This window comes from Melanerpes formicivorus, unplaced genomic scaffold (genome assembly GCF_026170545.1).
Source record: "Melanerpes formicivorus ecotype bairdi unplaced genomic scaffold, bMelFor1.0.p_v2 SCAF_5, whole genome shotgun sequence".
NCBI classification, from domain to species: Eukaryota; Metazoa; Chordata; class Aves; order Piciformes; family Picidae; genus Melanerpes; species Melanerpes formicivorus.
The window spans coordinates 24,574,137-24,587,828 of record NW_027142357.1 but is presented as its reverse complement, the minus strand read 5'-3'; the positions used below and the strand labels follow the sequence as shown (position 1 = coordinate 24,587,828).

The 13,692-nt window shown below is 44.8% G+C and overlaps 1 protein-coding gene across 2 annotated transcripts in view; it reads left to right on the top strand.

Moving 5' to 3' along the window:
• Positions 1-13,692, top strand: part of LOC137441367 (unconventional myosin-X-like) — a 94,296-nt gene that overhangs the window by 8,645 nt on the left and 71,959 nt on the right. For both annotated transcript variants that reach the window (XM_068138784.1, XM_068138783.1), the window contains exons 2-3: positions 5,632-5,730; positions 9,700-9,858. In XM_068138784.1, coding sequence (XP_067994885.1) covers positions 5,632-5,730; positions 9,700-9,858 — 258 coding nt within the window. The remainder of the gene's footprint in view (positions 1-5,631; positions 5,731-9,699; positions 9,859-13,692) is intronic.

The window sequence follows — 13,692 nt, the reverse complement described above, 5'->3', positions numbered from 1 at the left end:
CTGTGTCCTCCTTGTGCCTTACAAGACGTAGACTTTTGCTTCTGTTAGCCCTGCTGCTGTTGCAGGTATTGTCCCTCTTCCCAGCTGGCCTGTCTTGGCTGCTTCCAGCTCAGCTGTTCTTGCTTCGGTCTCTCTCTTACCTGTGGCCTCCTGGGATGTCCCCTCCCTTCTAGGAGATGTGTCACGTTTTGCTGATCAGATACAACCCAGAGACTGGTTGTATGACTTTGTTTCAGCCTGACATCAGAAAAAGAGCAAGGTTGCATTCCTTCCCATATGGATTTAGTGTGTCAGAGGCTCCCCTTCCCCACTAATCTTGTATCCATTAGCTAAGTCTCTTCATATTTGCCCTATCACTTATTCATGAACATCCAGATCAATCTGTTGAACAGTGCATTTATTGAAACCTGAGCATGGCTTTGGATTTCAACAGCCTTTCTAGCCCAATCTCTGCTGCGCGGTCTACAACCACAAAGCCCATTGAGGCTGGGAAGAGAGCTGGCTTAGCACAATGCTGCTTCCAAGCCTGATAGCACATGGATTCCTTGCCAGGAAAAGCACAGGGGTTGAATGCCTAAAACTCACTGAACAGCCTCAGTGTGCCAGGAGGACAAAGGTATGTATATATACAGTACTCATAGCTGAAAAACTTACAGCACCCGCAGAAGTTTTTGGCTTGGACTCAGTTCAGGGTTGTACAACTTTGAGACATGCCTGCTTCTTGCAGCGTGGTTGCAGTGGTGATCAGGGATAGTTACCCAAACCAAGGCACTGCAAGAACCTCCTGTAGTACTGTGTTTGCAGGTGGATCTGGAAGCTGAGAGCAGCGTTCATTCACAAAGAAGGCATTACAAAAACATCCCACAATGAAGCAATGGACAATTGTGTGTCTATTTCATACACTGTAAGGTGTCTTCCAACCAAAAGCACTTTCCTTTTCTGACTAACCCTTGGAAAACTGATGCACTCATATTGGTCATAGGCTTTGCTGAGCATATTAGTCCTGGAAGTTACACAGGTTTGTGCACAAGGAGGAACAGCGATGCGCACACTGTCAGGGGCAGCACTGCTAACTGCCTCCTCAAATTCCATACAGTTGAGGTATAGCTCATTCTCACTTCTTCCTGGGAAGAAGTTTCCAGAAGAGAGAGAACATTCCTGGGGGAACATGAAAATTCAAGGCTGTTCCAGACTACACAAAAAAGAGGAAAGCTGGCTATGAAGACATGTTTCTGAAGTGTGGTATGGTTGCAGAGCATTTGTTTGCTCATGCTAGTTCCTGAATGTGTCTCCTGCTGGTCTGGGAGGCTCTGAAGAGGCAGAGGCACTTGCTGCAGGTATAGAGTTCTGCATCTCATCCTCTGGAGCTTACTTTGCCTTCAGTGGCTGGATAGCTGACGTGGGTGCATCTGCAAGTGGCTACATGCTTCGCTTTAATGCACGGGTGCTTTGCTTCTGCAGTCAGGGCTGAGATGCAGGTACAGGTGTGTGAATGCAAGAGAGAACCTCTGTATCAGTCACTGAAAAAGTCATGGAAGGACAAAGAAATCTGTGGCTTCAGTTGATTTCTCGATCTCATGGAAACCTGGAAATGTTGTTTTTAATTTTCAAGTCTAGGATCCTAAAATGCCAGGTGTTATGTGAACAGAGAAAAAAATGACATCTTAGAGTTTACTGTGGAAGATTGGTGTGACAGTGAGGCAGTACTGATGAAATGCTAGTCTCAGTATAGAATCATAGGATGCTTTGAGTTGAAAGAGACTTTTAAAGGTCATCTAGTCCAACCCCCCCGCAGCAAGCAGTGACATCTTTAACCAGATCAGGTTGCTCAAAGCCTTGTCCAACCTGACCTTGAACGTTTCCAGGGATGGGACTTCTACCACCTCTCTGGGCAACCTGTTCCAGTATTTCATCACCTTCATTGGAAGAAATGTCTTCCTGATATCTTAGTCTAAATCTGCCCTCCTTTGGTTTAAAATCGTTACCGCTTGTCCTTAAAACCATTACCTCCTTGCAATAGGCCTTGCTGAAAAGACTTTCCCCATCTTTCTTACAGGCTCCCTTTGAGTTCTGAGAGCCTGCAGTAAGGTCTCCCTTATGGCAGCAAATTTATTTTCTAAATTATAACCTTGTGTTATGGGATCCATTTTCTGACTGCTTTGCTATGCACTTTGTGGCAAGGCCAGTTCATGGACAGATTGTCACTGGGGCCATAGGAATGAGGATGTTTGTCTCGGAGTTCTTTTAACATCTGAGTGACCTACCCTTGATACAGGAACTCTGGTACATTACTACTTTATTCTTTCTTTCATTACTTGCCATTTCTGCTCCACTTAAAAACAAAACAACTCCCCTAATAAAGTCTTAGAAGAATTGGGAGGGGATGAGCTACTCTTATTAAATAAAGGGCTTAAGTTAACTGCAGCACCAGCACTCAGCCAGCTTTGTTCAGTGGAAAGCAATTGCAGAAAATTCATTGCTCTGTTACTCCTTAGCTGTCTTTGAAGGTGTTCTTTTCAAATCAGTGGTTGCTCATTGCTTCATTTTGTTAAACTGTTTTCCTCTAGATGCAGGTGAGCACTTCTGCATTCCAATTTGAAAACCGATTTTATCTTCTCGTTCATTGTTCGCTCTTGTGCTAGAAGAGCAGGGGTTTCACCACCATCTGCAGTGCCTGTGGAAGCTGGGATCCCCCAGAGCTGACAGGTACACTGCTCTGCGGTGCTGGGCTGTGCTCTGCTTTGGTGCCCTTGCTTTTCCCATGGAACTTCAGCCTTGTTGCCTGGCAGTTCTGGGAAGTTTTCTGCTCAATTTAATCTTTTCAGCTGATCAATGAAATGTATGGTATTGGGGAAGGGTGTAGTGATCCGAGGGCAGTCTCTCTGGAGTCACCATCTGTTTCAGTATTTAGTCAAGGCTCCTTTGGGACTTTCATGTTTAGAAAAAGGGGCTGATGGAAGGAGATGCACTAAAACAAACTCAACCTTTCAGGAAATGGGCTACGCTGGGCAGAAGTTACAATAACTATTTGCTCTGTGGTTCCTGGTCTAACTATCTCAGCATGATATTCCTTTTGGAAACAACATAAATGGGTGCAGTTATTCTAATGGACAGAGTCAATTGCTCTTTTAAAAATGTCTAAGTAAACTGAAGTAAGTACTTCTGGGCAGCTGAAATTCCACAGTGCCTGGGAGTTTCATTGTGTTGCCTTCTACTTAGCAGACCCAGAAGGATCTGACATAAGCCTGTAGGAAATGCTGCAATGTTGTACAAAAGAACTAGATCTCCTTTGGAGATTATTTGTTAGTACTTTTCCGCATGGACTTCTGCTGAGAAAGAGATCTGAGTCAGTTTGGGCTTTCTGATCATTTCTAGGTGTGAAGATACCAGAGGGATCTCTTCGTCCATCTCCTTTCTTTTTGCCTCTGAATGATACCTCATCAATAAAAGTGTTTGTGCCCATTGTGCGTCAGATTATCAACTGCCTCCACCTCCAAACAAATTTCTGAGCTTAGGGAGTGGAAAGTATGTGTAACCTGGACCTCCCTCCATGGCCTGCAGGGACAGACTATGTTCCATGAGCATGGCATGCTCGTGATGCTGCGTGGGTGCTTGTATGCATGCTGTGGCATCGGGGTGCAGTGTGTGCTCGAGGGTGCAGGCCTAGCTGGTGGTTAAACTGCACTTGCCTGCAAGCTGTAATCTATGTGTTGCTGGTTATTGATGCCTGAAGGCAATGAAATGCAGCCTTAGGAATGTGTGTTTGTGGTAAGTGTATTAGAAAAGGTTTTCTTTTATCCTGCTCTTGGAAACTCCAGACACAACTTTGCTGTTTGCTGACTTTTTGCTCTATACTATGCTATAGAAAAGGTACCTTTGGTGAAAATAGCACACAAGATCTTTTACTATCACATGTTGCTGTTCATATCTTAATGCAGAGTAGTCAGAATGTGATTTGGGAAATGAATGATTTCTCAACAGCAGTGTCTTTCCCAGACCCCTCAGGACACTATGTCTCAGGCATCATGAATTTCAGAAAACGTAAGAGGATGTCCTGAAGAGCTCTATACAGTTCCTCAAAATCTGTGGTCAGTGCATTGCTTAGTAGCTCTCTGGGAGCTTGAATCTGTAACATAAGAAAGCATTTCTTTCTATAGCTAGTGCTCACTGGCCATGAGAGGCCACCCATCATCCTGGGGCTTGGCGTGCACTGGCCTTTTTCATTCACTTGGTGAAGGGAAATTAGTTCACCTGCTGTGGAAACTTTAAAGCAGAACACAACAGCGAAGCTACAGTTATGTAAGCCTTTTAAAATTTCACTAAAACCAGTTCTTTTACTGGGAGGGCTGGAGTTTGGCCAATGGACTTATCCTCTACAGTAAGGAAAATCCAGGGTACTGAAATGTTTAAAGTGACTAAAGTAGTTTAACCCCCCTCCCCCACAAGCTAAAAGAAATCATTAAAAATAGAATTAGTTTTCCACATTCTGTATAATGTATAATAGAAATACTGTTGCATCTCTTCAAACATCATAAGCCTATAAGCAAAAAGCTAATGGTGCTGGCAGGTTTAAGAGAATAGGAAGGGCTTTTATAATCAATAACTTAGGGACAGAAAACAAATTAGGAAGAAAGTAGGTCTATGAGTCAATGAAAAGCAGGCTGGCCTTAATGTTGCTCAACAATTCAACTTTCCTCAGTACTTGCCTAAGCAGAGTTTATATGATTTCTATGGGAAGACATTGAACAGATTAGTGTGCAATAACCGAAATGCAGTGGGATGTTACGCCTAATTCTGCATAATTGCAGATCATGCTCTCCCTGATGTGCTTTCTTGCTTCTGCTCTGTTTCCTATAGCAGGTCCCCAAATCAGGCAGGATGAAAGAGGCTGATCTAGCAAACTGATTTCCCCTGCACTTTCGTGATAGACAGGCTATGAGATATGCTTGCCCTGCAGATCCCTGCATATGTGTTGTCAAAAATCTTTCTTGGTGTTTAGGATTGTCTTGAGAGACAGTGAGCCATTTAAGATGGTGTAGTGTGTGTGAAACTGTGTGTATACCGGGGCCACCAATGTACATCAGTGTATATATACATCAGAGAAACACTCAAGTCATGTCATTTGCAGAAGGAAACTGTTGCAGGAGAGGCAGACAAAGCTTTGTGAAGTTTCCATAGCTGTTGCTGATGCTTTCTGGAAGTATTTTGACTTACAATGCTGTGTGGGTGCATGAAATTGTAAACATGCTTTATTTACATTTTCTACTATTATTATCATAGCATGACTTCTAATGACCAGCTAAGTTTGAAAATATTTAGACAGTTGAAGCCACTATTCTGTGTGTTTGTATCTTTCCATGATTCTTTCTATAAAAAGTTGTGTCCTTACTTTGGTTTCTGCGTGAAGCCAATTAAAACTACATTTTCTGCTTCTCATGTTACATTAAAAAAACATGAAAACTAGTTTCCTTTAAAATGTATGTCGGACTTGCTTAAAAATTTTAAGCAGCTGTGGCTTGGAAGTAACCTTTGAATATGGTAGCTTCCCACAGTTTCCATGGGTATTTGCTTCTCGTGTGCACATCTCACAGGCTCCACTTCTTTCTAACAAGAGGTCTTTGGGTTTTGCAGGGTGCCAGGGTATGGCTGCGGGAGCAGGACCAGCTGCAGCCATGCACTGTTGGCTCATGTGCCAACGGAAATGTGCTCTTCACCTCAGATTATGGCATGGTAAGTGAGGTTTGCCTGAGGTTGTAGCCTCTTCTGAGTTTTGAGATTGACATCTCTCTTGCATGACCTTCCTGTTAAAAGAAAATGTATCAACTGAAATGCTGAAATTCTGTCTGAAAAGTGACCCAGCTCTGTTACAAACCATGTCAAAGGTTAAAAAGATCTCTTTTGTTCTCTTTCTTCTGTTCATTTGCCTGCTCATTTCACTTGTTTTCTCTTGTGCCATCTTTGAGGGAGTTGCATTAACTTTGGCAAAATGCTCCTAGGGAAGAGGCAGCTTCACCAACTATGCTGCTCTTTCTGCTGGGGCAAGGGAGTTCTTGCATGCCATGTTGCTTGCAAGGACTGTTGTGCTCACCAGTCTCCTTCAGCAGCTTTTGCCATCAGCCATTTGGGTCAGGGGCACATGGAAATGAGCTGCCTGTGTCTGCAGTGGAAGTGCAGCAGCGTGAACAGTTCAACAAGTCAGCTGAACTCTTCTTAGAGCAGAGCTTGCTGCCAGCGATAGCAATCAGGTCTTTTCCCTGAGTTATTTCCAGCCCTGTGTTCTTTGTGGTTCCCTGGAATGATTGCTGCAGTGCTCATGGTAAGAAGGGACCTCTGGGAATCATTCAGAGTCCTCAGTGAGTCAGCTCAGCTCCTTGATCCTGGGAAAACTATTCACTGCCCTCAGTGAGGTTCTTGGTGAGTCAAACTGGTGCCTAGGCTGGGAGGAGGATGTGGAAATGGGCAGGACTGTGCCCTCCAGCAGTGAGCAATTAGATCTGCTCAGCTGTTTTGGTAACTGTGCTCTGCAGGCAGCTTCTTTGTACAGAAGACTGGACAGGGTTTTTTACAGACCTTACCTGGCAAACAAAGGAGGGTGCAGGAGGAAAGGGGTTTTAGGACAGCAGCAGGTGGAGAGTCAGTAGTAGGACTATCACGTATTTCACTCTTGCTTGGAAAGGGCTAGATTGCAAATCATCATTCCTTTTTAAAGAGCCTGATTTGTTTCTCAGAAGCAGAAGCTCACCTAGCAGACACACATATTTTCTGTCTGGTTACTCAAGACTCTCAAATCCTTTCTTGATGAGCTGCCTCCTTTTGGGAGTGCTGGGTAGTCACTAACTCATTTTAGGATGTCACAGGGGCATTCATCATAGATAATGCAGCAGCCTGCAGTTGGTCAACAACCAGTGAGTACTTCTGTGGCTCCCAGACTTGCTTCTGTCTCTTCTGGGGTTCTTTCAGAGGTGCCAGCTGGGTTTGAAAGATCAGAAATCCCACCACGGAGCCAGCTGAGGGAGTGCACCCACCACCAGCCTGTGTCCATGCAAGAAAATGTGCTGTGTGGAGTCATAGGTATTAAAAAAAAAGAATTTGGGAGTTTTCTTCCATGGAAGAAGAAACCACTAGGCAGAAGGAATATGTGCTTTATGGATTACGAATAAAGCATTAAAGGGCTCATTTTATTCAGTGTCCTCCACAGTAGCTGCCATATGTGGTTCCCTTGCTTGCCACCTGAGGAGGGGCGAGCTGCTGGACTTGTAGTGATGGGCAAGGGTATTTGGTGAATGTCCCCAGCTTTAGGGAGAGACAGGTGACATCTTGGCTTCTGGTGTGGTGTCAGTGTGGCATCAGACCACTCCTCCAGGGACTGTATTTCACCTTTGCAGTGTTTTTGTCCAGGGGGTACCAGAGCCCATGCTCCTAATGCACCTTTGCTGCAGTCCTGCTGGAGAACTTACTTCTCTTTGAAGATCTTGGAAAAGGTTTTTTTTAGGGAGGGGTGACTGAATGCCTCCTACCAAGTGGCTCAAGACAGGTTTAACAGATGATGATCTAATTCCTACTAATAATTTATTGTGTATTTAGGGCCCCGATAGTCTTTAAGGTCCCATTTGTTCTCGCATTGTCTACAAGATCAAGTAAAGAAAGAAGCTCTTACCCATCACTCAGTTATTCTTTATGCATAGCAGCCTCTTGGCACAGGTGCTGATGACTGCCTGGTATCTTTTGGGACACTTGTCCACTTAGCTTTTTCCCTAGATGGTCTCTTCAGGCCCAAGTGGCCACATGTGTTGACAATACAGTAGTAAATGAGTAAGTGTCAGGCAGATGTAAGAAAAGATCATGTCATACTGTTTTGGATTTGTCCCCTTCAAAGATGTGTCCAGTTGGCAGTTTGGCAGTCTATGCTTGCAGGGTGAGGGTCCTGCTGCTGGCAGAGTCACAGCTCTCTGATATCCAGGCACAGAAGTGGTCTGGAGAAGACCAGAGAGGCTTGGAGAGAGCCTGGGTGGGCTTCATTATACTCTGTTCAGCAGCATGACCTATGTATTTTTGAAAGCCTCATGACTAGCAGTAATTGGGCTGTGGGCAATCTCCCAGTGGAAGAAACTGAGTCCTTATAACATTAGGTGTGACTGGGTTGACCTGGAGCAAACACATCTGGGGAAAGGATCCTGCTGCTCCTCCCCAGCTCCCTTCAGGAAGACAGTTGCTGTTTCATTTGTGCAGGCTTTTGCAGGCATCATGGGTGTCTGGTAAAGGATCCTGTGCCAGGTTATTCCTTCCCCTTGCTGGCAAGGATGCAGGTTCAGAGCTGAGCAGCAGTGCTTGCTGGGCACCTGCAACGCACTGCAGCTGTAAGCGCCCTGCAAGAAACTCATAAGGGTGGCTCACTGGAGGGGGAAGGGTGACCTCATTCTGTCTTCAGCCTGCAGCTGTGTGGATGGCCTCTGCCTAGCAGTTATGGCAGCCTGAGGACTCCAGGATGGCAGGCGGGAGAAACCAGTTAGGTAACCATTATTGATCATGGTTCATTCAGTATGGAGTCTGTCAGTTTCTTGGGGCATCTGGGAATGCTGACAAGCAGGGATGGAAATGAGGTAGAGACTATACCCCCAGAAGGGAAGGAAGAGCCCAGTTTTCTTTGGAAGGGTTACTGCAGGCCAGTTTGCTCCTCCAGCCTGCCTGTATGAAGTCTCCCATCTGTCTGTCTTGGGTCTTACCATCTAGCGCAGCTTGGGATGCTGGGTGGGAGATGGCACATGGTGGAATCCAAGAGTGGGAAGCAACTGAAATAACTGTTGCAAAATGCCAGCATCGTGCTTGAGAAGGAGGAAAGGAGGACTGGGATGTGGCTGTGGTGGAGAAGAACAGTCATATAATTTCAGCTGCATTGAAACAGGATGAAGAAGATAACCTGATAGCTGAAGAGTGGGTTATTGAGGAGGAGGAAGCTTTAGCAGGAAGAAGGATGCAGCAGTTGAGGCAAGAAGAGTACAACAGCTTAGAGAGAGAAGTGGGTACTTCCCAGAGCAGAGATAGAGGTTAATAGATGTCACTGTATATACACTTCAAAAGCTGCATCATACACACACATGCCAGTGTGTGCACAGGATGTCAGTACTTCATTTGGCTTCTTATCTGTTCTGCTTTCCTTTGCTCTTGACAGAAACCTTTCCCAGACACTCTCTGGCTGCTCCTATGGAGAGTGCAGGGCAAAACCTGGAATGTGAATAAGCTTTGCCTCGACCTCTTCACACTCAAGAGACAAAATCCCACCTGTGTTTTTGTGAAAGACTGTACCTGGTCTCTAGGGAGCAGCTGCCATCATTGTTCACGGTCCTGAGTACAGTGTGCAATACCTGTCCAGCCTAGGGCAGCTGGAGGCTGCTGCTGTGCCCCTGCTAAGGGGATTTGAGTAAAAATCAAGTAAGCTTGCATTGATCTGTCCCTGTCAGTAGGGAAGGTAAGAGATTAACATTGTAGCAAAAGAAGGGGGTGTGCTGTATGATTTCTGGCCAGAGAGATCAAATAGGAGCAGGAACAGAATAGTGATTATAAAAATAGGATCTGTGCCTTATTCATTTCCTTTTCCAGTGATGAATTATGAAGCTGTGGAAATGGGCATGTTTCTGGTAGGAAATCAGACTGTATGCCCAGGTGTCATGAGCTTCTTTGTCCTTCTCTCCATTCTTCCAGGTATTCCAATACCCCAAGGCCTCCCTATCCAGAGAAAAGGTCTTGCCAATGCACCAGACCAGTGTTGATGGGGTAGAAGACATGTCCATGCTGGGAGATCTGCATGAAGCTGCCATCCTGCTTAACCTGCACCAGCGCTACCAGCAGGGTAACATCTATGTAAGTGCTCTAGCTGTGCCACATCCTCTCTGGCTCATGATTTTTATTAAGCTTCAGGGCTACCACTTTGCATATTAAATACAGGCTTTAATGTTTCCTAAACATTGTTTCACGTGGGTAGAAATTGAGATATTTTTCTGCCTTGCCAGCTTCATCAGCTCTTTGAGACCCTACCCTTAACCAGAGGGCCCTCTTTGTATCTGTGGAAGACCTCCCAAAACATGAACATTCACCTCTAGGTTTCATGATAATTGTGCAGCTCTGTATCCACCATGAACATCTGTGTTTTCCAAGCTGGCATTCATGTTCCCTGGATTCCTCATTATTGCTGTTCAGAGGTTTATATGGCCAAGCAGACTAGAAAGTGCAGTGTACACAGGTTGTTGCCGAATATCCCTCCTCATCTGCAAAAAGCTACTGTTTAACAAAGTAGGAGAGCAAACCTGTTGACTAACTCTTCTGCTTTCACATTCAGTTATGGTTTTTATGGGGGTTGGTTTGCTCTCCTTGCACAGGTGAACATTCAAAGCACCTCCTGATTTCCCTTTTGGGCCCTCAGGAATGAGGCGAGCGCCAGGAAGGGGACTTGTGAGGGAAAGCACACCTGGGATGAGATGTCCCTGAAGTGCTGGGGTGGCAGCATGCTCCTCTGAGACTTGGAGAGGACAAGGGAAATGTATTACAAAGACTGTTCTACCTTGCTTTACTCTTGCCTTGCTTGTCCATGCTATATGCACCTGGAGTATTTCAGATTATGACAAGAAAAATGTAAAAATCTCTGTGTTGCATAGCAACTGTTACTGAGGCAACCAAACCCTATGCACCTGTATTCCAGGAAATGATCAATAAAGTGACCCCATTTCTGAGCCATCTCCTACACTGGCATGCAGAGGAGACTCTGAATTCTCCTTTTTGCTGCTGTAGACCCACTTGCCTGTTTATCAATGCAGCTTTGTGGTCCCGTGGCAGTACACACTCTTTTGATGGCCTTAGTATTTCGTGCTCTTCCTGACCTGTGTTTGAGTTGTGCTGAGTGTCTGTGCAGCCTTTTGCCTATTTGGGTATATTCCTCCCATTTCCCCTTTGTCACACTTTGAAACATGAGGCAGCATTCTCTCCCTTTTCAGTGTGTGCCTTACACCGGAAATGCCACAATGCCAGCACTGTGACAGTCTCAAAGCAGCCGTATCTCCATATCCTATTCAACATGAAGGCTGTGCCTTCACTATGCATGTTAAAGTTTAAATATGTCACTTCTGCCTGTCCATGGTGCTTGAATGTCAGCTGTCCACCTCAGATCTAAATTTTTTTGGAGATTCATGAAGGGGTCTGACTTCTGTAACGTGCTAACATGTGTAACATCACACAGTTATTCTTCATGTGTAGCAGCCCCTTGAGTGGGCTTATATCCAGATACACGATTGCACCATGTCTGGCTTGGAGGACACCAAACCATACAACGTGCTGGTTTGCATTTCTGCAGTGCAGACATGAATATTGCAGGTACCTCATCACTGTCTATTAGGTTTTGCCATTGTCCAGCTGCATATAGTTTTCATTTAAGCAGAAAGTGAAAATGTCAGCTGTAGTGCCACCTAATGATTTGCAGTGATCTGTGAATGCCATGAACGTTACAGGGCTTTGGTTCATTTATTATCATCCTCAACACTCTGCACAAGTAGAGCACATAGGCTAAGGTTGCAGGTGAAGCTGTAGTGAGAGGAGTCATTCCTATCAGTCAGGGCTAAAAATATGTGGAAGCAAATAAGAGAGATTAGAAACATGTGAGAAATGACATCATTTTCTGGAAAACAAATCCCTCTGAAGGAACAAGTAACCTGGAGTAATGGCAACTAGTATTAAAAATAATAAGTCAGAATAAAATAATTAATGAGAGGATGGAAAACTGAGAATGTGAAGAACTACAGTATAAAAGGGCAGTGCTGAGCTATATTCCTGGAGGCATCCTACCATGAGCTCCTAAAGGGGATTGGTTTTGGTCAGGGAGTGTAGGTAGCAGTATATCTACACTGGTGTGGTAGCCATATTAATGTGTTACAGCATTACTGACAGTCTCAACAGCTCCTTTTGTTTTCCAAGGAAATACTATTCAATCTATACCAAACTTTTAAAGGATGTTATATGAGCACAGAAACAGCCTGCAGCTTTTAGGGGTGCATCTTCCCCCTTCATTCCTACTATTTTTGTATCTCTTAGTACAATCAGAAACAGGATAACGTGAGTGATAAACGAGTCAGGGGCTGCACATTTTGTGCTGTCCCTAGCTCTGCTATGTCAAACTATGCAGGTAGGATCTATTGTCTTGAGAAGTAGACATGCCATATGTGGCTTGTCCTGCTCTGCAAAGTTCTCTGGGGACAATTACTCCTTGCTCATACAGTGGCTGGTATGTACATGGTTAATGCACAAATGCTCCTGCTGTTAAAAATTGTGGGTAGAAATTGTCTATAAGGGACTGCAGGTAGTGAGGAGGCGGCAACAGGGAGATGAAAAAATTTCCTAGAAACTCCTTTGAAAGGGATAGCTATAGTTTAAGAAGTTCTATACATCGCTGTGGTGAGAAGTCAGCTGCTTGGGAGAATGAGAAAATGCAAGATGAAACATCTGAGAGGAGAAAGTGCTTTGAAGATCTGGGAGAAGTGTTAGGATGGACATCTCTGTCTTGTAGTCTCTGGACAAAATCTTTATTTAGAATAAACCTTTATTTAGAATAAACCAAACCAGGTTGGAAGAGACCTTCAAGATCATCGCGTCCAACCCATCAACCAATCCAACCCACCCAAACAGCTAACCCATGGCACCAAGCACCCCATCAAGTCTCCTCCTGAACACCTCCAATGACGGCGACTCCACCACCTCCTTGGGCAGCCCATTCCAATGAGCAATCACTCTCTCTGTGTAGAACTTCTTCCTAATATCCAACCTGAACCTCCCCTGGCACAGCCTGAGACTGTGTCCTCTTGTTCTGGTACTGGGTGCCTGGGAGAAGAGACCATCATCCGCCTGCCTACAACCTCCCTTCAGGTAGTTGTAGAGAGTGATAAGGTCACCCCTGAGTCTCCTCTTCTCCAGGCTGAGCAACCCCAGCTCCCTCAGTCTTTCCTCATAGGGCTTGTTACTCACCTGCTTGTATGGTGCTTTTTCTCAATCCATTTTTCTCTCTCAATGCTTTCCTATTTCTTTCCACCTATCTTGCCAAAGATCATCTGCTTGCTTAGAGTTTTTGTCATCAATTAATTGTATTTCTGTCCACAGAGGTCCATGTCAGCAGGTCCTCGGAACTTGTTCTGTGCTCTCTTCTTCATACTGATAATGCAGTTAGGCCTAGGTGATGATATGTTTATTTTCCCCGTGATGATCTCTGGCTGCTGCTTTAATAAATTAAATATTAAATATTTTGGTGACTACATCATCTTATTAGTCTGGCTTCAGAGCTTAGTATTGCAGTATGGCTCCAGATTTCATTTGGCAGGGAGCAAGCATGTGCCTTTCTTGTCACCAAATGTTTCATTTTCAGCTTCTCCAATGGATGCATGCAAATCCTTGTATATGTACATGGTGACTCATAATTCATAGTTTGGCAGTCACACTAGGTGCTGTCCCTGGCTACCAAGCTTGGCACCTACTGCAGGAGTCTAGAACTTCTTCTGTCACCCCTGCTGAGAATGGGTATTCCTGGAGTAGAACAGCCCAAGATACCCCTGTGAAGGAAGCCACCATACCAGCAACAGGATTTAAGATAGGTGTTGGCCATACTTCAAAGCTATTGTTAGAAGCAGCTCTGGGAATAACTGGATTTGAGCTGGTTGGCTG